General features: G+C 38.7%; 1 protein-coding gene across 2 annotated transcripts in view; it reads right to left on the bottom strand.

Annotated features, from left to right (window-relative positions):
* RHPN2 (rhophilin Rho GTPase binding protein 2) overlaps positions 1-23,545 on the bottom strand; it is a 113,871-nt gene that overhangs the window by 83,646 nt on the left and 6,680 nt on the right. The window contains exon 1 of one of the 2 annotated variants that reach the window (XM_007474775.3): positions 491-1,650. The exons of the other annotated variant lie outside the window; for it this stretch is intronic. Within the exon in view, the coding sequence (XP_007474837.1) occupies positions 491-559 (69 nt within the window). The 5' untranslated portion in view covers positions 560-1,650. Of the gene's footprint in view, positions 1-490; positions 1,651-23,545 lie in introns of those variants that run through there. 2 annotated transcript variants of the gene reach the window in all.

Below are 23,545 nucleotides of genomic sequence, written 5' to 3'. Positions count from 1 at the left end.
ATCGTTCTCACATCGACTCCTCTGCTTAAACAGTTCCTTCAATATGGGGTTTAAACTTCAGAAAAAGTTCCTGCTGCAGCCCATCCCTATTCCTCACGACCTCACGACATGGGGTCCACATGTCTCCAATGAAGGCCAGAAAGAGAGTGGAAAGCAAAGGGAGAAAAAGGAAGGGACTCCTCTCCAGAAAAAAAAACAAAAACAAAACAAGCAAACCTCCCACTTCAGACAGGCTAAATCTCCATAGTCCATTTCCTCACCATGACCCGGGAGATTAAAGGGCGCTGAGCAGCTTTGGGGGCCTGAAGTAGGGGGCGCCGAGGCTTTCCTGGGAGTGGTACGCGCTGCACCTGCCTGGGACGTGGCACCACCAGAGCCCAAGTAAGAGCCCAACTCACCTAAAGTAGTTACAACTCCCCTCCACCCCATCCCAGGTTCGCCGTTTTCCCCACACCTCTGCTCCTCTATCCCGAATCTCAGAGCAGCCCACCTTTCGGAAATAGCATTCTCCCTCCTCGTCTAAGGGTTTGCGGGTCGGGGGCGGCAAGGTGTCCGTCATGTTGGAAGTTGGCCTGGGAAAGGCTGGATGATGGAGGCAAGGGCAAGAGGCTCTTCCGATCGATCCAGCCGCGGCGCTGCGTCCTAGCAGAGTGCGGGACTGGCTGGCAGGCTGGGCTGGCGACTCGATCCCTGACCCCTCCTCCTCCCCCTACTGGCAAAGGAGGGAGGCTGAGCTCACTCCTCCACCCTCCCTCTCTCCTCCTCCTCCTGTTTGTATCCCCCGGAGCCCTGGAAACCCTGAACCAGGGGTGGTGCAGCTCCAGGAAAGAAGACTAGCTGAACTGGAGGGAAAGACAAGTCCTAGAAAGGCCTGTGGTCACCCCGAAAAATCCAGGGTTCTTACCGACCCTGAGCTCAGCCTGTAAGTGTGCTGGTGTTGAGGCAGCCTTCCTACAATCATATTCAGGCTTTCACTGAATGCAAGCCTTCTCTAGGCCAGCTATGTGCCCCCCTAGTGACTTTACACAATGCTTTGAGATCCCCACTGAGCCACCGGGGTCCATAGAGGTAGATCCTAAAACAGAAGGAACTTTTTCCTAGATCCAGCACCAACTGGAAACTTAGAGCAGCTAATTCTTGGGAAAGAAAACGAATTTGGTCCTTATTTCCGACCACAGGAAACATAAGGGATATCAAATGGAACTGTATTGTATAGGCAGGTGCAGTGGAAAGATACTTGGGCTGGTAGCCAGAAACTGGAGTTCTCTCGGTTTTGCGAACTCTGTGAGCAAGTCAGTCTCTCGACTAACTTAGCTACTTCCTCTATAAAACGACAAAAGAGCTAAGAGGGAATTGGTCCATGTTTAATGTCCCTTCCAAAGAAATGAAGAGGAGAGATCTAAATCTGGAATAAGTTGGGTAAACGTGGAAAGCTTCCAGGGGGAAACTAATTACAGGGGAACAGCTAATCCCTAAGATAGCCCGTACAATGCCGTTCTAGCAAGGCTAAAACCTCAAAAGGTTCTAGAGCCAAAAGCAGAATTGTAGAAGTGGGCAATAAAAATATGATAGGGAGGGAGTGGGGGATTCCAAAGTAGTTACTGTTCGGTACCAACTGACCCCTTTATAGACTCCTCCCCCCCATCCCCCCCCCCATCCTGGCATCCCAAACCCATCCTCAAATAGAATTTCCTGTCTTGAAGATAGCTCTGGATGCCTCTGCCTCAAACTTTCATTTATCGAGAGGGCGGGGGAGGGGGGGACAGTCACTGACTAGGTCCCACGGTCCTTCCGAATCAGAGTATTAAAAGAAAAAAAATTCTGAAGTAATCAAGACTCGTGTCCCTCTAATTTCACAGGCAACACCAGATTCAGCTCTCCAGAGGTCTCTCAGGGGAGCGGGGGAAGGGAATAGAGCCTGCTATCCCCTCCCCCAGCCAAGCCCAACTGTTCTCCCCTCCCCCCATCGCGTCTGGGAGTCTCTACAGACACCTGAGAGAGAGACACTGCGCCTGCGCAATTTCCCTCTGTTTTTCCCCTCCCCTTCAGCTCAATGATCTTCAATTCTACACCCGCTCCCCGCGGTAGGATACACCTGAGGACGAGGCTTTGCGTTTGCGCAGCAACCGTGGGACAAAAGATGGCAGGCGCGGCTGGGCTGCCAGACGTGGGACAGGGGTCTTTTCTCTTTGCTGCTTTCTCGAAGGACGGAAATCAGTATTGTCTCCGAGCCCACCTCAGTCATCTAATCGACTTTAGGCTCAACTCGGTCCGCCCCTGGAGCCTTCTGACTTCGTGTTCATATCTAGTGCGCTTTCCCAGCTTAAAGGGCAATCCATGTTTTAAAAGGGGGACCTAAAGGGTCCTTGCTACCACCATAACTCTCGTTTCCCTTACCACGGGGTCTCAGCAGCCCATGGACGCTTCCAGGTTTTGTGGTAGAGTCAATGAGTCAATTACTGTACGGAAGTTTTTTTTGTCTGTCTGTTTTAGAGGGGTCCCAAAGAACAACTATTTTACAAATTGCATTGCAAATGACTGCTTTAGTATATCCCTAGAGAGGGATTTTGATTTGGGAGAGGAGGAGAGTTGGGAGAAGTGGGTGGGTAGGATAGAGCTGCAATAAGAAAAGGATATCAAGGATACTTTTTTTTTAATGCACAGAAGGAAATTCGGAGGGGGAGACAAAAGCTGGGCAATATTGGTACCGACCTGTTGAATTTAATATATACTTTTTAAAGAAAAATTTGCAATTGAGATTTACTGTTTCATAAACAATCTTTCTGATTTTTGTTGATGTTAAGCTTATGATTTTTAAAAAAATGACTGATTAAAGAAATTCTGGTAGAGACACTGACCTGCCTGTTCCTCCAACAAAACACTCCCTCTCCTGTATATTTTCACTGACTGCCCCCCCCCCCATGCTTGGAATTCTCTCCCCCCTCACCTTTGACTCCTAGCATACTTAAAGACTCAGCTAAAATCCCACCTTCTTCAAGAAGTTTTTCCAGATCCTTCCAATGTAAAGTATCTTCTCTCTGAAATTATCTCTGATTTACTCTGTATATATCTTGTTTGTACTTAGTTGTTAGCATGTTACCATACAAATATGAGTTTCTTGAGGACAGGCTCTTTTTTTTACTTTGTATCCCCAGAGTTTAGGGCAGTGCCTGATACATGTAAGTGCTTCTTATGTGCTTATTGACCTGTTGAATTGGAGATTTTCAGGGCTCCACTTGTTCTTAAAGTGTCCCAGAGCTTATGGTCTACTTTTATCATTTTTGTCTGAGAAGGAGCTCACGTTTTAATGAGGGAGAAAACATGCAAACAACTATATACATAATATATATGTATAGTGTAAATGGAGGGTAATCTCAAAGGGAAGGTACTGCCAGAGTAAGTATTGGCATGGGAAAAGAGAGAATACCTGGAAAGGCTTCTAGCTGAAGGTAGGATTTGAACTGAGACCAGGGAAGCCAGGAAGTTGAAGTGAGGAGGGGAGAGTATTACAGGCAAATGGGACAGCCAGTGGAAAAATAATGTAGTCATGAGATGGAGGAGGCTAGTGTCTCTGAATAACAAAGTATAATTCCAAAGAGGCTTTAAGATCCCTGGTATAGAGTTAGAGGATGTCAATTTTAATCTAAGCAAATAATTTACACACTAGGCCTCAGTTGCCTCAAATATAAAATAGATTGGACCAAAAGGTCTCATAAATTAACTCAAAATCTTATATATTCCAGTACAAGCTAGATCAGGGATTGGGCCCTTATCCTTTTCTCCCTATAAATTTTACTCCTCCTGTGAGATGAAAAGAACACTAGATTTGAAATCAAGAATTCTGGGGTTTTATTCTTCCCATATGACTGAACAATATAACAACCTCTCTGGTCCTCAATTTATTCATGTAAAGGGGATTGCATTAAACTATAAGGCCTTTCCAACTCTACATCCTATGGTTCTATAATTCCTATCTAAATGCTGCTTATCCTTCATTCAAATTCTAACTCCTCATCTCTAAAGTCCTAACCCCCAAATCACCATCTCTCCTCAGAACTCAGAAAGTATTTCAGAATGCCAAACCCAAGAGCCTTGGAATAGTGTCCCTAGAACCTCACTCCCATCTGAACTAGTCAAAGGAGGAAAGAACATATATATAGACAGTTGGGTAGAGATATACATTTTCCTCAACAAGGATATAGAAGAAGAAAGATTTAGAAAGAAGGTAGATTAAAGGAGGGATTAGGTTTTTTTCCCTTTATTTTTTAAAAATATGGTCTACTTAATTTTTCCCCATGGTTAAATGATTCTTGTTGTCTTCCTCCCTTCTTTCCTCCCCCCGCCCAGAGTTGACGAGCAATTTCACTGGGTTATACATATATTAGTAGTAGTAGTGGTAGTAATGGTAGTCTCTTGGTAACCGAGGATGATGATTGTCTTTGTGCGCTTTCATCTATGGTGTATAGATGAGTGTGCACAAAGACACTTGTGCATGAATGAGATTTAAGTGGAAAAGTCGGTGCACAGAGACAGTCTCACTCTCTCGGCATTGGAAGCCTGGGTCCAGTGGCACGAAAAGTTGTTACACCTGGAGATTTCCTCAGCTGCATTGGATGGCCTTGTTGTCCTTTGTGCTCCAACATGCCCTGAGCACTCCACAGTGCTTTGCTGCGTCGCCATCTCAGCCGTTGAACCTTCTTGTTGGTTTCTTCGAAGCAGTCTTCACATGCTGGGTGAGCAAAGCCCTGGTTCACCAGGGGTCGATGACCTGATGGCTACCCTCACAAGGTTTAGCCAGCCTGTCGAAGCGGTTGCCTGGGGTGTGGCCGCTGCCACATGCTAGCAGCTTCGAGGAGCCACAAGTGAGAGCTGGGTGTCAGGTGAGGGTCAGAGGCTGGAGAGCTGCCCTAAGAGGGCACAACAAGCCCTCCATACCAGAGATACTACCTCTCCCTGAGGAAATTATTCATCTTTGTAATACAGGAATCTTTTAAAACCAAAAGCCCAAATCATATCAAGGAGAGGGATTAGTTTGAAAGAAAAGCAAACAAACAAAAATACCTTCTAAAGAATATACAAAAAATATTTTAGCTCTTTTTGGAGTTCCAAAGAATGGCAATCTGAGGGGGGCCCACCCATTGAGGAATGGATGAACAAGTTACAGTATATAAATATGATGGAATACTGTTGTGCTAAAAGAAATGATGACAGGAAATTTAAGAGCAACATGGGAAGAATAATATGAATTGATAAAGAGTGAACAGAACCAGGAAAACAATGTATATGATAACACTATTGTAAAGACAAACAACTTTGAAAAATGTAGGCATTCTGATTAGTGTAATAAGTAAATAAAGCTAACTGCAAAAAGTAAATAATAGCTGGTGTATTGATAACCAAACTATTATTAATTAACTAATATAATCAAACTTAAGCTGCTATTGATATAGCTAAAGCTGATATATTGAACTGTTATAAGTATTCTAAAGTGTGCATGAACCAAGCTGTTATAACTATTATTGATAATATTAATAATAATGTGGTAATGGCCAGTTATTATAATTAGCTAAAGCTGTCAGGGCCAAGCTGGTGTCAGGCAGCAGATTGAAGTCCGGATGCAGTCTAATAAAATTTGAATTTAATTTATTCTATAATTCTTTGCTAGAGACAGAGTGAAGTAAAAAGAAAGCAAGCAAAACATCTTGCAAAATGCAAGTCACATATTAAATACAGATATTTACAGTTACAGAATAACATACTTATAATTATACTCTGACAGAAATAAAAATCCCTAAAGATAATAATTAAAATTCACCTAACAATAGTATGAAAAACCCTTGCAAGAACATTATATACAAAATATACATAATATTAGTAATTGCCAATCATGATTCCAGAATAATGCTATCCACCTCTTGATAGAGAACTTGATAGAGAACTTTAGAATTTAAAGTGCAGAATGAGACATTTAAAAAAATATAGCCAATGAAGAAATTAGTTTTGACTAATTATACATGTTGGCAACAGGGCTTTTCTTTTTCTTTTGTTCTTAATGGAGGTGGGGGAGAGAGGGAAGGCAGGCCTTTGTTGACTGAAATTATTATTTTTTAAACCCTTACCTTCCATCTTGGAATCAATACTGTGTATTGGTTCTAAGGCAGAAGAGTGGTAAGGGCTAGGCAATAGGGGTTATGTGACTTGCCCAGGGTCACATATCTGGGAAGTGTTTGAGGTCAAATTTGAAACCCAAACTTTCTGTCTCTGGCTCTCAATCCACTGAGCTACCCAGCTGCCCCTTGAAAAAAAAATGTTAAAGAAATTACTTTGCATTATAAAAACCAGATTTTGAGTTCCTTTAAAGCAGTAACTTTTTTTTGCCATTTTTTTTTGGTATCTCTAGCTCTTAGCACAGTTCCTGGCACATAGTAGTCACTTAAATACTTGTTAATTTGACTTACAAAGTCACAGATTAAGAACTAAAATGGACAGGATGCCATATTCCTCTTAATTTTACAAGGAAACTGAAGTGGTGGTGGGGTGGGGTGGGGAGGTTAAAAACAACAATTTGGAATCACAGATGTAGTGCTAGTAAAGACCATCCAGGTCACTCATACAGTATAACACTCTCACTTTAGACAGATGGGGAAACATGTCTAGAATGGTTAGGGGTCCTATCCAAAGTCACAAAAGTGGTAAATTGCTCAGATGAAATTCAAACCCAAGATCTTAACAGTCAGAATATAACACCCTTTGTTATGTGTGAACTCCCACTTGCATAGGTTCTTACTTTGCATATACTTTGTATTTACTCAACTGTGTGCTTACTCCCCCAGTAGAATATAGGCTTCTTAAGGAATGGGGATGTTTCCTTTTGGTCTTTGAATCACCAATGCCTAGCACTCATTTAAAGCTTAACAAGACTATTAACTTGAATTAACACCTCTCTTTTTGGTCTGGAAGCAGCTAGGTAGTGGGTAGATGGAGCTAGACTTGGAATCAGAAAGTTGAGTTCAAAGAGATCAGAAAGTATTCAAGTTCAGAAAGAACTTAAGTTTGAACTTGGAATCCCCTAGCTTTGTGACTCTGGGGAGATTAGTTTCTATTTCTCTGGGTCTCAGTTTCCTCATCTACAAAATGAGAATAACAATAAAACAAATAATCTTACAAGGCTGTAGTGAGGCCCAAACGAAATGACAGATATAAAGTGCTTTGCAAATCTTAAGGCACTACTATTATTATCTGGGAATTTAATACTATCTACATAGATGAAAGGAACTGTAAACAAAAGTGAAAGGGTATTTCTTCTTATTGAATACAAAACTCATTTCTTATTCTTACAGAGGCAAGCTTCTTGTCCATACTGAATAGTTAAGACCATGAAATCAGTTTCTATAGGTACTAGTAGTATCTTTAGGTCAACAGCTCTTAACTTTTTCTTTAATGTTATAGACCTCATAGGCAGCCTAGTGAAGCTTTTGACCCCTTCTCAGAATAGTGTGTTTAAATGCATAAAATAAAATACATAGGATTATAAAGAAAACTAATTTTTAAAATAGGGAATAGTCCTTTTGGGTCTCCCAGAGCACCAGCCCTGCTTCCAGCTCTGGGACTCAAAACATCACTGAGAGAAGTAATTACCATTATCAATGTCAACAGTTGATTAACTTCCACCACCTGGCAGGTAAGCTGAAAAGCCCTGGGAGTGGCAATACCCCTCACTGGTCTTGCTTCCAGCTTAGCACAAAAGACACCATTCCAGCAAGTACTTATCCTTGGGAAGATATGACTTGGCAACTTTTTGTGGGTGCTGCAACCACAGCTACTGAAGTTTTCAGAAAAAAAAAGTTCTTGCCATTGAACTTTTGAAATATATCAAATGGCTCAATATCAGAAACTAATATAATTTTATCAGTGGAAATTAACAGTAAAAAAGATTACTATCTGTTTTGCCACTGTAGCCTAAGGACCATTGTACCTTTCCATATGATTTGCAGCTATTTTGTTATATGATTTATCTTTCCTCCCACATTAGTATGAGCTCCTTGAGATCAATTAATCAGAAAACAATTATTAAGTGCCTACAATGTGTAGAGCACTGTGCTAAGTATTTGGAGATACAAAAGAGGCCAAAATCAGTCCTTGCCCTCAAGAAGCTTACAATCTAATGGGGAGACAACATGGAAACAAATATATACAATATAAGTTATATACAAGATAAATAGGAGACTATTAAGTAAGGGAAGGCTTCCTGTAAAAGGTGGAATTCTATATTTATAGGGATTCTTTCCATGGGAGTAAAGAGGAGGAAACAGAAAGAATGTTCATCAATTAGGGAATGGCTAGATGAGTTGTAGCACATGATTGTGATAGAGTACTAATGTGCTATAAAAAATAACAGGGTAAGCGGTTTCAGAAAAACATGGTAAGACTTATATGAACTGATACAAAGTAAAGTGAGAAGAGCCAGAACAGTAATAGCAATGTTGTAATGATGATGAACTATGAAAGACTTGGCTACTCAGATCAATACAATGATCCATGACAGTTTCAAAGGACTAATAATAAAAACTTGCCAAAATCTCTAGAGAGAAAAGTGATGAACTCTGAGTACAAAATGAAATATAATTCTCTCACTTTTTTCTTGCTTTTAAAAAAATCTGGCTTTTTATTTTAACTTCTGCAATTAAACAGACTGGCTTCCTGGACTGGTGCTTAGCAAGTGGCAACCAGTGTGGAGGAGACCATCCTAGCCTGAAATCTAGGACCAAATCTTACCTAAATTAATAAGACCGAAATCTCTCTCCCTTTTCATGAATAAATGTTCATAACTGGTAAAACCCACTTTTATTTGTTAAAGAAATTAGGCTTCTAAGGTAAGATAGGTTGGGGTAGGTTTGCTGCTTAGCATGATTTCTCCAGAAAACACAATTTAAATTTAAACGCAACTTAAATTAACAAGAAAAATATACCAAGTGGTAGAGACCAAAAGGATTTAGAAATATAAACTCCAAGCTAATGTTTCTACTGTCCTCCATTGCCTCTGTCATGACACTGACACACCAAAACCTAATAATAACAATGACAATAAAGAATAATAACAAAGACAATAATGATAAGGACAACAATGATGATAAAAATGATGACAACAATAACAATAATGACAATAATAAAAATGACAATGATGATAACAATATCGACAATAATGAAAATGATAACTGACAGTGATAACTGATAATTATAACAATAAGGATAACAAAGATAACAGTAACAACTATAATGATAATAACAGCATCAGCAACAATAATGATAACAACAAAAAACAACCACAATAAAAATCTGGTCAATGTAGAAACATTTTGTTTGATTTCACATGTATAATTGATATCATATTGCTTGCCTTCTCAATGGTTGGGAAAGGGGCAGGGAAGGAAGGAGAGAATTCGGAACTCAAAATGTAAAAAGAAAAGAATGTTAAAAATTAAACTTTTTTAAAAAGGTGGAATTTTATTTGGGATTCAGAGGAAGCAAATAAAGCAGAAATAAGGAAGGAACGTGTTCCAGATGTGGGAGAAAGCCAGAGATAATGCCTGAAGCTAAGAGATGGGGAAGGAATGTCTTGTTCTTGGAAGATCAATGTGCCAGGGACTGTGTTACTTTTGTGTTTCTATCTCTGCTACTTAGCACTGTGCTTTATAGTAAACACTTAATAAATACTTTTTCATTCATTCATTCCTTTATTACTCCAAACCACACTGATTTCTGCCTTCTCTTGCTCTACAACTACCACCACAACAAAAACTTACATTTATAGTTTTTAGGTTTGCAAAATCCTTTAGGTTCGTTAATTGGGTTGCTTCTTACAACAGCTCTGTGAGGTAGATAATAGAGGTATCATCAACTATATTTTAAAGATAAGGAACCTGAGGCTGAGAGATTAAATGCTACTTTGTAGCACCTTTTGAGGGTCTAGATCTATAGTGTGGGCAAAGGAGCTCAAGTAACAAAAATTCCCTCAAGTAATTCAGATTTGCAATTCATCAGTAATTTATATTCCTGAAGAACAATACTTACATTCTACCTCATGAAATTTCTAACTTAACACTGTCTTGTCTTATTTTCTTGTGTTAGTCTTTGCTTCCAAGTGTAACTGAAACTGTAACAAGAGATTTGTCTCTTTGTGCCCATCTTGTCTCCTGAGAATGGATAGTGTTTGGTTTGTGCTAGGTACTGATTTAAATTCTAAGTTCTACACCTCTCTCCCTTTCTTTGCAGAGTGGGGGACTATGGATGTGAAATTGTACATTTAAAGCAGATTTTTTTGTTAGTTGATTAGGTGTCCTTGTCTTTTATTATTTATGTAATAGACTTCCCAGGCTCCTCCTGATTGAAGGCCAGGTATATTAGGTTATATATTACCCTCAGGGTTCTCTGGTACCCCTAAGGGAGTTTGGGGAATAACTCCAGCCTCCACCAATAGTGTTCCCTCAATTGCAGGGGGTATAGGTCTATTGTACCCTCTTTCCATAGAGGCACTAACAGACAGATTAGCTTTTACACAAAGATTTATTTCAAAAGCTATAATCACAAATTTAAAAAAAAGTACTCCTCCAAAACATGGGATGCATAGTCCTCTGGCCACCTTGCACCATCTTTGACACAGGGGAGGGGAGGGGGGATTTTTAGGTTTATAGTTTTGCTCAGTTCTCATAGTCCCAGTTCCAAATTCAAAAGACTGGGCTCTAGTGCATCCTGGCTTCTGAGGGCTAACATGCCAAGGTTGGCTGATTGTTCCACCCCGCCTGCAATCCTGGCTTTAAGGTTATGGCTCAAACTCCAGTCAGTTAGAATTACCTTCAGTCCTGGAAACTGAGAAGGACAAACAATATAGAATAGAAACAACCATTGGATTCATTTCTCCTAGCTAGGGTAAAAGAGAGGTAAGTAGGAAAAGAAACATGCTTCCTTTTTTATTTGTTATGAAGGTCAAATGGTACAGTTTTGCCAGTTTTAAAGACAGACAATCAAAGGAAGATACCTTCATGCATGGGATAGAAAATACACAGTGGGCTCCAGGCACAGGCAAATTGGCATGCCTATGTTAGAACTGGATATACCTAGAGAAGCCCACCTTACATTTATTTGAAGGTATAGCTCTATAGGAAGAAGAGGGGAACATGTTTTAAAAATGTAAGTTATATAAGATATCAATATACTAATTTATTAATATCAATAAAAAATTAGAATTAAAGCCTAAAATCAAGAATAGGAGAATGTTCTCCTATAGTCAGGGAAACAATGTAGTATTGGCATGGGCATTGAAACCCCCAAAACCAGGCAAAATGTAAGCAGCAATTCCTTTGCTCCCTTCTCTCCGTGTGACTCCTAACTCAAGAACATCTGATAACTTCTATAAGACTATGAGATTATTATCATCTTTGGATCATCCTTTAGATTTGAGATGGATATAGATATGCACCTCCAGGCTACACCTTGATACCATGGGGTTGTATTTCAGGCATCCATCTGCCCCTAAAATATGTGGGTCTTCAAGCAGACCCTGGTCAGATGACCAAATGCCTCACTAAATGCCTGAATGTTTACCACTCTAGAATCATGTCCACACCATGACACAACATCATGTCCCCACTGTTGTAAAAAGTATATAATCCCCAGAAATGATGGATTATGGGAACAGTCTTTCATGTTGCTGTTCCACCTATACTATCTTCCTAGCCAGATTCAACATTACTTTCTGAATTAATACATTTCTCTTTTTATTTTTAAGTTAAGTTTTGGAGTCTTGCATTTTTGCAAAAGGTATCCTTCCTGAACCCTGGGGGTTCACCTCAAACACCCCACAACAGTATCACATACCAGAATAAATATATACTAAGAAATTTTCTGAAACTGCTTATTCAATTATATAATTATGTTCTAATATGCTAAATTATATTAGGATTTGAAAAATTAAATTGGCCTGAAGTTGCTTTGGGCTATTTAGAAATTATCTAGAAATTCTCTGCTGAAATCATGTATAATTTAGCAGTCTGATTAATTTTTATTTATATGACCAGTTAGAGTTAAAACATATGAAAAAAACATTTGCTTGTATTATGATACAATCAGCGTTTACTGCTGGGTATCCTTCATCTCATAAGAACCAAACAATAATGATCTACTTTTTCCAAGGAGCTATACTTTGACAGTAGAAAATGGAAAAGAACATGTAAAAGCATATGGCATTATAATGAAGTAGAGAGCTAAAGTCAGGATTCTTAGATTCAAATGCTATTTACTGCCTGTATGACTTTGGACAACTCAGTTAAATTTTTTGAGACTCAGTTTTGTCAATTATCATACTTGATGATCTCTAACATATCTCCAGCTCTGAATAGATATTCCATAACTTGAAAGATGCTGACCTCCAGGCATGAAAGCAAAGTTGTTGATTTTTTATAACTGAAAGGAAAATATTTTCTCAGCTGTTGTCAAGTTTTGAAATTTAATGAAAATCTGATTTGGGTTTATTATAAGAACAAAAAAAAGTTTTGAAATAACTGCTTCTTTAAAAGTTCCTTTTGAAGATTATATAAATGTTTGTGAATAAACAAATTGAATGTTTCTATAGTAGAAATAGCAAAAGATAATGAAGCAAATGTAAAAATATGAAATAGTCACCTTGAACCCCATTCCTTTAAAGGGCAAACACCAGGGAAGAAAACAAAGAACTCCCTCCCTCTCCTGCCTTCATTCCTTGGAACAGTATTGTCAAAAAAAGATAAGCATCTTTTCTGCTGAGTTGTGTCTCTTTATACATGAAACTGGTGCCCACGCACTTCATCATAAAATTTTTAAGCATGAAGGAGGGATGTTATCCTAAGAAATAAGTTACAGGTCCTAATATGCCACAATCCATAAAATGGCTATTTTTCAATTCACATGTGGGTTCAAAACCTTTCTTATTCAATAAGAAAAAATAATCTAAAATGGCAATTTCAAATTCAGCCAATACCTGTCATTTATATAAGCTACTTAGTGCCATCTGAAAAAAAAACAAAACCATAAAAGCCTAAAGGCAGTGGAGTAAGTAGTTTACATAATCCAGGAGTGCATTCAATTCAGCAAATTATTTGTTTTGTGTGGATCCATCACTATTTCAGGGCTTGAGAGGCATATAAATTTAAATCAGACATAATCCTTGCCTTTACAGACTTTATAATCTAGTAGATGTAATAATTGTAAAATTACAAAATGCCATAACTTGACATTAGAGAAAATATTTTATCTTCAGTTAAAAAAAAAAACAGGAAATGGTCTTCAATACATGAGGATGTGCATCTTTCAAGTTATAGGATCATCACTTTAGAGCTGGAGATACCTTAAATATCATCAAGTGTGAACCCTTCATTTTATAATTTTAGAAACTGAGTCTCAAAGATATTAACTGACAAAATAGTACAAAATCAAACAGGCAGTAAATAGCATTTGAGTGCAAAAATCCTGAGGCCAACTCTAGGACTCTTCTATATTTTAATACTTCTATATATTCTGTTTCATTTGTTCTGGGAAAAACAGGCTCATTATTGTTTGGTTCTTATGAGATGAGAGACACCCAGCAGTAAGTGCTGGTTGTACCTTATTGGCAAATATTTTTCATGAATTTTAACTCTTAATGGTCATGTAAATAAAAACTAAGATCAGGCTCCTAAGAGAATACCAAATTTCAGCAGAGAATTTCTGAATGATATAAAATAACACATGGTAAATGTCAACTGGGTTTTCTGCAAGTTTCAAGTTTGCCCTTGCCCCATGAGAACTCAACCCAAGGTAAATCCCGGACACACCTGTTTTGGACTACACAATAGACCTCGAAGTGTTTGGTAACCCCAGTTTGGGTGGGACTATATAGTCAAATGTTGAGTACCCTTATTTGTCTTTGTAGCTTCTCCAATTGTATTAAAGTCCTATCCCAGGAAGCCCAGCTCTTGGATTGACCCTTTCCTTTTGTATTCTTTGTAGTAGACCACTCCCTGATACCCCAGTTGCTGGCTGCAGCCTCTTTACCAAGTCTTCTTGCAGCCTGTCAATGTATGTTTGCTATACCAAGTTCCCCAGAGAGTATAAAAGACCCCCACGTTCTGTCAGTCTTTGGAGAATCATCTTGCAGGTGATCCTCCCAGAGATACTGTCCCCAGAGCCCCAGGGTTCCGACTCTGTTTAGTATCTTGGCACCTGGCTCTGTGATAGCAGGCAATTATTGGACCCATCTCTTTTCTGATTAAAGACTTGGTTTTTGCTGAATACTTTAGTAGTTCTGTGTTATTTCCAAGTTAACACAAACAAGAACATCACAAGTTTTGCTAAGTAGAGAAGAGACTCAAGAAGATACTATCCCAAAGTTCATTTTGAAATTCTGGGACTGTGTTTTTGAGAGAGCAACCAGCAGCTGGAAATAGCAGCTATTCTTTCAGATATTCATATGGGGAGGAGGGCAGTCAGGATTGAGCTGGTGCCCCTGTGTCAGCCAGATCTTTTCCAAGCTCCCTCCAAGATCCTGGACAAGCAATCACATAAAATTGTAAAGTCTCTTTTAAGTATAGCTTTTAAATGGAAAAAAAAATGGTGAGAGGTGCCCACAATGTGTATAGGGCCACTACATGTAATACTGGAAGGGCAATGTCTCCCATCACTATACGTTTAGGGAGTCATGACAAAGTCATGACTGATTGTCCATGTAAAGTATACCTTGCAAATTGTAAATATTTATTGCTACAATGCTAATTCGTTCTTCAGTTGTGCTTCCATTTTATTATTTTCTTAATACATTTATTTACTATAGACTTGTGTTATGCTTATAGGATAGCAGTATCTGTTAGTTATAGAATATACTTTTTTCTCACCATTTATTTGCTTGAGCATTTAAGATTATACTTAGTTTTGTTTTCTTCTAAGTTGACTGATATCGTTAGATAGCTAGATAGCTAGATAGCTTTTTTTGTTGTTGTTTATGACACTTTGCAGATGTGCTGTGGATATGCATGTTCTTTTACAATGTGCATATATGTCCTAAATATGATTTAGGTATTTAGTTGCTAAAGGTCCTGAACAAGTGATGCTTTGGATTATGCTAGGTCTATTGCAAGTAGTACTATTATTTTAAATGTTTATTTATTTTAAGATATTTTATTTTCCCAATTATGTGAAATAACAATTTTCAACATAGGTTTTCTGAAATTATAAGATCCAAATACTCTCCTCCCCAACCCCAGATGTTAAGCAATTTGATCTGGATTATACATGAATTTTAATGCAAAACACTTCCATATTGGTCATTGTTATAAGAGAGTATTCTTAATATCAAAACCCCCAAATAAAAACATAAATGAATGTTTAAACTAATGTGAAAAAATAGTATGCTTTGATCTGTAGTGCAAGTATTAGTAATGAGCATTTGTTTTCAATGATACTCTGAGGTAATTACCTGGGATAATAGGATAATTATTTTTGTTATTTTATTGTGTTGATGATTAATTTGATATTCGTGCTAACTAAAGATTTCAAGTCCATTTTAGCCAGTTTTTTGAAAGGGATTGCAAGGTTTCTGGTTCCCAGAAAGACTAATGTCTATAATCTGAGCAGAGCTGTGGACACAGACAGACTTGGTGGATTCCAGTGTTCACTGCCCAATGATACATTTGAACTTAGATTTCTGGTGTTGTTTTTTTAGGATAGCTCCTGAGAGATGCCAAAAACCAGAAGGAGCAGATATACTTCCTGTTCCCCACCACTCAGGGAAAATGGCAGGCAGCAAATAAGTCAGTTATTTCTCATCTCTGCTTTCTTGAAATTGGATGAGGATATAATGGGAATCAGATGAGAGTGAAGATTGCTCCTTCTTCAAATCTGCTAAGAACTGAGGAGCATACACTAATGAGTGTATAAAACAGTCAGAAGAACTATGTATTTTCTCTAATGCACCCTGTTAAAGATTAATTGACTTAAATCTTGCATCTCCATTAAGCTGATACACAATTCTTTCTTTGGCAGAGGGCAAAGCTCAGGAGAAGCTGATTCTATCTTTTCAATCCAAACAAACTATGTCTCCCCAACCACCCCATTGCTTAATATCCTTTCCTTGCTATTGTTTCACTCCCCTCTTTATTTAAAGAAAATCTGATGACCTGCTAATCCTTGTGTGACTAAAATGGGAGTGGGTAGAGATTTGGAAAAAGCTTGGTTTTGCTTCTGTTGAGACTAAAATTTTGGGAAAGGGGAGGATCAGGCAGTAACTCACAGGCCATAAATGCAAAGAGGCCCCCTGATATAGTGGCCCTAACAAAATTACTGATGTAAATCTAAGTATACCCCTAGCATTGAGGTGAAGCTAGCCCAGCTCTAGAAAGTGATATTCATGTGTGGAAGAAGTAATTTAGACTAAAGTTACTGCCATACAAGTTATGCTAGTTTTTCTCTTAAAGAGTAATTAAATTGTCCTGGAGGCTTAATTGGCTCAAGGGACACAGGCTGTGGACATTGATGTATCCTCCTGGTAGCCTGAGAACAAAAGCCACCACAAAATGAGTGATTCCTCTTTCAGACTTAACACACACTTCTAAATGGTATGCCAGTATGGCTGACAAACACAGAGGCAGGAAAACTGGGCTTGACTAAATTGATGCTATATTCTTTTTGAATATCCTTTTCATGCCATAGAAAGGTAGAGGCAGATAAGTGACTTAATAGATAGAAGACAGATTACAAACCTAGAGATTGGAAGACTTGAATTAAAATCCCATCTCAGACATTTAACAGCTGTTTGACCCTAGATTTAACTCTACTTGCCTCAGTTTCCTTATCTGTAAAGTTGGGATACCCATCTCCCTGGGTTTGTTGTAAGGACTAAAGGAGAATAATATAAGTAAAGCACTAAATAAATGTAAGTAAATAAATATAAGTAAAGCACCAGTGTTTTAGTACATAGCAGGTATTAATAAATGCTTATATTGGGGGTAGCTGGGCAGCTGGGTAGCTCAGTGGATTGAGAGCCAGGCCTAGAGACAGGAGGTCCTAGGTTCAAATCTGCCTAGCCCTTACTACTCTTCTGCCTTGGAACCAATACACAGTATAGATCCCAAGATGGAAGGTAAGGGTTTTAAAAAAAATAAATGCTTATATTCTTTCTTCCTTGTCTTTGAAGTAAATTTCTTTTAGTTAACTATTAGAAGATCTTTGATGCAATGATCCAGGACATTTCTTAAGGACTTATGAGAAAGAACACTATTCACATTCAGAGGAAAATCTGTGGGAGTAGAAACACAGAAGAAAAACTGCTTGATCACATGGGTTGATGGGGATATGATTGGGGTTATAAACCCTAAATGATCACCCTAATGCAAATATCAATAATATGGAAGTAGGTCTTGACTGGATTGTAAAATCCAGTGGAATTGTACATATCATATGGGAGGGAGTAGAAAGGAGGGGAGGGAAAGAACATGATTTTTGTAATCCTGGAAAAATGCTCTAAATTAATCAATTAAATAAAATTTAAAAATAAAAAAAAGAAAGCCTTTGAATGTCTCATTTCACTCTAATCCCAAACCTGAACCTCTGGAACAATTGAATTCAGGACTGGATCACAAAACTGAAACTTTACAAATAGGAGACATATCCATTCAAGTGTCTCACACTTTCCTTCATTAAAATGCTCTACAAGTATTCTTAACAATTTTATATAAATAAAGAACTCAGGATTAGTAAAGTATTTCTTTAGGAGTTTTTTATTTAAGGGAGTTAGACTCTGAAATTACCAAAACAATGCTTTGAGTGAATTATAAGTGAATCACTAAACTGAACCATTTTTTTTTGAATGAGCTAAACATCTAATCTCATGGGCTTTTTACCTTCTGTGATTAGGTTTTTGGAAGTCAATTCTCATATATATATATATATATAAAATATATATATAAAAATATAAAATAACACATTATGGAAGATTTTCTTCACTATGGAACTCACGTGTCTAGTAGCCAGCAGATTTCAGATTATAGTATGGTTAAATACTGTTCTAGCAACAACACCAGTTAAAAAAAAAACTTCAGCCGAGCCTAAAATTTCATGAAGTCAGTTTATATGATGCACAAGGAAACCTCTACCTCAGAACAATGAACCTTTGCATATTATAACAAAATAAGCCCATATGAGAATTTCTGACATATATAAAACATAGTAACATTTTTTAGCTCTGAGCATCAGTTTGTAAATTTACAACTACTGTTAAATCTTTCATTCTATCATCAATTGGTGGTATGATATTAAACTACTTATGTAATCTTTTTTTTGAGATTAAATTTCTATAGTTGTAAAATTAGAATAATACTATCTCTCGAGAACTACCCTTTATACAATTTAGCCATTTATTTAGTTAGTATGTCATGAGTTTGAATGAAATGATACATCTCGGAATAAAATCTTACTAGATAAAAATGCTAAACTAAGAACAAAGAATTATTATATAATCATTATTTGTATAGGGCTGGTCTTATGGTTTCATTGATATTGGGAACTCCTTGGCAAGCAGACTCCTTTTACCAATTCAACTTATGGTTTCAGGGTTGTTACCTATACAACGTCATACAGTCAGTATAAGTCAAAGGTGGGACTTGAAGGTAGCTCTTCCTGGTTCCAAGACCATTTCTCAATCCACTAGGGTACCTTGCTAGAGATTTATTAAGAGATAAGAAACTATTTTAGTCATGATTTCATTATGATTTTGCTTTTTAAATTTTGAAAAGGAGGAGAAAGACCAGGAAGACAAGGAGAAGGAAAAAGGATAAGGAAGAAAAATAAGAGAAGAAGGAAGAGAAAGGAGGAGAAGAATAAATTTTTGAGTTTGGAAGCAAAACACCAAAAGAATTTTATATGAAACCATGAATATCTATTTCATACTGCATGGGTTTTTTAGAAAGTATATAATAAATTTGACACATTACTTTCAAAACTGTCCTGCTTGTCTTTGCTCTTTCTGAACTTTCTTCTGTTGTTTTCTATGCATTTATTTAAGATATCCATGGTATGAGAGATACCTAAGTTACTTAAGATATTTAAGGTAATCAAAGGAACCAATGGGATTAAACTGATTACATTGCTACATAAAAATGTGATAACTAAGATGCTTAAGATATTTATGAAACTGAAAGTATCTCAGTACATAGGATATTTAAGGTACTGAGGATATCTAAGAACTTTATCATTATTTGGGCAGTGAATAGGAGAATAGACTAAGAGCATGGAGTAAGTCAATTATGATATCAGAATCAAAGGATAAGAAAGAGAAATACACTGGGAAAAGATAAAAGTAGAGAAAGCTGAGGGTAAATTATTTCAGACACATAAGAATCAATACAGTGGAGGGAATGATGACAAGGGTAGCAGGCAATACTTGAATTTTACTCTTATCAGAAATGGCACAGTTAATAATTATAGCTATGAATGTGAATGGGATGAACTTACTCATGAAAAAAGAGGATAGTGGAGTGGATTAAATCCAATAATATGTTGTCTATAAGAAACACATTTAAAATGGGAAGACACATACAGAGTAAAGGTAGGGCTGGGGTAGAATCTATTACTCTTCAGCTAAAGTTAAAAAAACAGGGGCAATAATTGTGATTTCAAATAAAGCAAGTGAAAATTGACTTAAAAGAGAAAAGGAAGGAAATTATGTCTTCACAAAAAGAACCATAGATGATGAAGTAATATAAACATTAACCATATATGCATCAAATGGCAAATTCCTAATGGAGAATTACAAGAGGAAATAGACAATAAAACTATATTAGTAGGGGATATTAACATTCCCCTCTTAGAATTAGATAAACCAAACCAAAAAATAAATAAGAAAGAATTTAAGGAGAATAGAATTTTAGAAAAGTTAGATTTAATAGACATCTGGAGAAAATGGAATGAGAATAGAAAGGAATTGCCTTTTCTCAGTAGTACATGTCATCTTTACAAAAATCTATAGGACACAAAAGCCTCATAACCAAATGCAGAAAGGTAGAAATATTAAATGCATCCTTTTCAGCCCATAATGCTATACAAATTACACTTCACAAAGGGCTGGAGGGGAAAAAAAGGCTAACAATTAATTGGGAACTAAATAACCTTATCCTAAAGAATAAATGGGTCAAAGAATAAAACACAGAAACAATCAATAATTTCATTAAGGATGACAGACAACAAAGCAACATTTTTGAGATACAGGTCTATCTACTAGGCCTAGTACAATACTTGGTGTCAGAGACTAGAGCTGTGTATCCATCCCTTTAAGTAGTTACCAACATGTAGGAGTATGTTAGAGCTTCTATAGACTAGCAAGGGATGATTATTAAATTTTCTGTCTGAGCATTTACATCTTGGAAGTCAGTAAATTAGCTTTGAGTTTTTGTTCTGTTGATTGTCTAGACTTAAGAAAGTGATGAAGAAAATTTTATTAATTTAGATTAACTTTAAAAGTGTGTTGTATAGGGGCAGTGAGGTGGTTCCATAGATAGGAATCCAGGCCTGGATACAGGGGGTCCTGGGCTCAAATTTGGCCTCAGACACATTCTAATTATGTGATCTTGGGCAAGTCATTTAATCCCAATTGCTTAGCCTTTTTCACTCTTCTGTGGAACAAATACTACTGACTCTAAGATAGAAGGCATAGGTTAAAACACTATGTGTGGTGTATACTACCTTCACCCTCAAACCCCTCCCCCCAAGCCAGGTGTTAAATATTTAACAGCACACTCCTGTCTATAAGGTTTCCTAGGACCTTTGGAATGGATTTCTCCTCATTTCAAAGGAATTAAATTCTTCAACTTGTTCAAGACACCCTGGGGATCAGTATTTAATTGACATAGAGTTAGAAGAGTCTATAGACCAAATAATGCAACTTCATTGTGTTATAGATATGGAAGGTGACACTTCTCTCTTTCTACCCTCCCCCATACTATGTATTTATCTTTAATCATTTATTCAACAAGCATTTTTTCACTTCACATGCTGAGTAAGCAAAGCCCTGGTTCACCATGGGTCTACGACCCGATGGCTACCCTCACAAGGTTTAGCCGGCCTATCGAAGCCGTTGCCCGGGGTGTGGCCGCTGTCACATGCTAGCAGCTACTGGGAGCCACAAGTGAGAGCTGGGTGTCAGGTGGGGGTCAGAGGCTGGAGAGCTGCCCTAGGAGGGCACAACAGGCCCTCCATACCAGAGATACTACCCCTCCCTGAGCACCCCATACACCATCTAATCGGTAAAGAACTGGCACGATATAAGATTGACATCGCAACCTTAAGCGAAACATGCTTACTAGAAGAGGGATCACTCAGCGAACCCACCACTGGATACACCTTCTTCTGGAAAGGTAGAGCCTCAAATGAAGACAGAATCCACGGTGTTGGCCTGGCCATCAAGACCAGTTTGCTCAAACAGCTGCCAGACTTGCCTGTGGGCATCAGCGAGAGGCTCATGAAGATCCGTTTGCCTCTCGGCAAAGACCGGTATGCCACAATCATCAGTGCATATGCCCCAACACTGACCAGCACAGAGGAGACCATCGAGCAGTTCTACTCTGACCTGAGTGCCGTCCTGCACTCAGTGCCCACAAATGACAAGCTGATACTACTGGGAGACTTCAACGCCCGCATTGGCCAGGACCATGAAAGATGGAAAGGAGTGCTCGGCAAACACGGCGTGGGCAAAATGAACAACGGCCTACTGCTACTCAGCAAATGCTCAGAGTTCGAACTCATCATCACGAACACTGTGTTCAGAATGGTGAACAAATATAAAACAACGTGGATGCACCCAAGATCAAAACAGTGGCATCTCATTGACTACGTCATTGTATGCCGGTGAGACATCCAGCATGTAAAGATCACCAGAGCCATGAGAGGAGCTGAATGCTGGACAGACCACCAATTGGTTAGAGCGACTCTTCAAATGTGCATTGCGCCTCGCCATCCAAAACGCGCCCAGACAGTTCGCGCATTTTACAACATGAGTCGTCTTAGAGATCCATCTTATTTGCAAACATTCCAGTACTGCCTGAACAACAAGCTGTCTGCCAAGGGACCACTCACTGGAAGCTCAACCGAGAAATGGAACCAGTTCAGAGACACAGTGAAGGAAACATCAAAGGCAGTCCTAGGCCCCAAACAATGCAACCACCAGGACTGGTTTGAGGAGAACAACACTGCTATTGAAGACCTATTGAGCAAGAAGAACAAAGCCTTTATGGAGTGGCAAAATAACCCAAACTCTGCTCCTAAAAAGGACAGATTCAAGTCTCTCCAAGCCATGGCGCAGTGTGAGATCAGGAAGATGCAAGACCGATGGTGGGAAAAAAAGGCAGAAGAAATCCAGAGGTTTGCTGATATGAAAAACTACAAACAATTTTTCAGTGCCCTCAAGACTGTCTATGGGCCATCAAAACCCACCACCACTCCCTTGCTATCCTCTGATGGTGACACTCTCATAAAAGATAAAAAAAGGCATCAGCAACAGGTGGAAAGAACACTTCAGTCAGCTTCTCAACCGACCCTCTTCAGTCGACCAAAGTGCCCTTGACCAGATCCCCCAAAACCGCTCCATTGAACAACTGGATGTCCCTCCTGCAATAGAGGAAGTCCAAAAAACCATCAAACAAATGAGTGCAGGCAAGGCACCCAGTAAAGATGGGATCCCAACCGAGGTGTACAAGGCCTTAAATGGAAAGGCACTCCAGGCATTCCACATAGTGCTGACCAGCATATGGGAAGAGGAAGACATGCCCCCAGAACTCAGAGATGCCTCCATTGTAGCCCTATACAAGAACAAAGGCTCACGAGCAGCCTGTGACAACTACAGAGGCATCTCACTACTCTCCACTGCCGGAAAGATCCTCACCTGTGTTATACTCAACAGACTCCTGTCATCTGTTTCAGAGCAGAACCTGCCTGAATCACAATGTGGCTTCCGACCAGATCGCAGTACCATCAACATGGTCTTCACGGTGAGGCAAATGCAGGAAAAATGCCTTGAGCAGAACCTGAGTCTCTACATTGTCTTCATAGACCTGACAAAGGCGTTCGACACAGTGAACAGGGACGCATTATGGGTGATCCTCAGCAAGCTCGGTTGCCCAGCAAAATTCGTCAAACTGATCTAGCTCTTTCATGTCGACATGACAGGGGAAGTCCTATCTGGTGGAGAGACTTCTGATCGCTTCAACATCTCCAATGGCGTGAAACAAGGCTGTGTGCTTGCTCCAGTACTATTCAACCTATTTTTCACCCAAGTATTACGACATGCTGTGATGGATCTAGACCTGGGCATCTACATCAAATACCGACTGGATGGCTCACTATTTGACCTTCGCCGCCTGACTGCAAAAACAAAGACAACAGAGAGACTCATCCTGGAAGCTCTCTTCGCAGATGACTGTGCTCTCATGGCCCACCAAGAAAATCATCTCGAAACCATTGTGGTGTGAAAAATAGACTCGAATACAGGACTACA

Source organism: Monodelphis domestica, chromosome 1 (assembly GCF_027887165.1).
Source record: "Monodelphis domestica isolate mMonDom1 chromosome 1, mMonDom1.pri, whole genome shotgun sequence".
Lineage (NCBI taxonomy): Eukaryota > Metazoa > Chordata > Mammalia > Didelphimorphia > Didelphidae > Monodelphis > Monodelphis domestica.
This window is presented reverse-complemented; position numbering and strand designations above follow the sequence as displayed.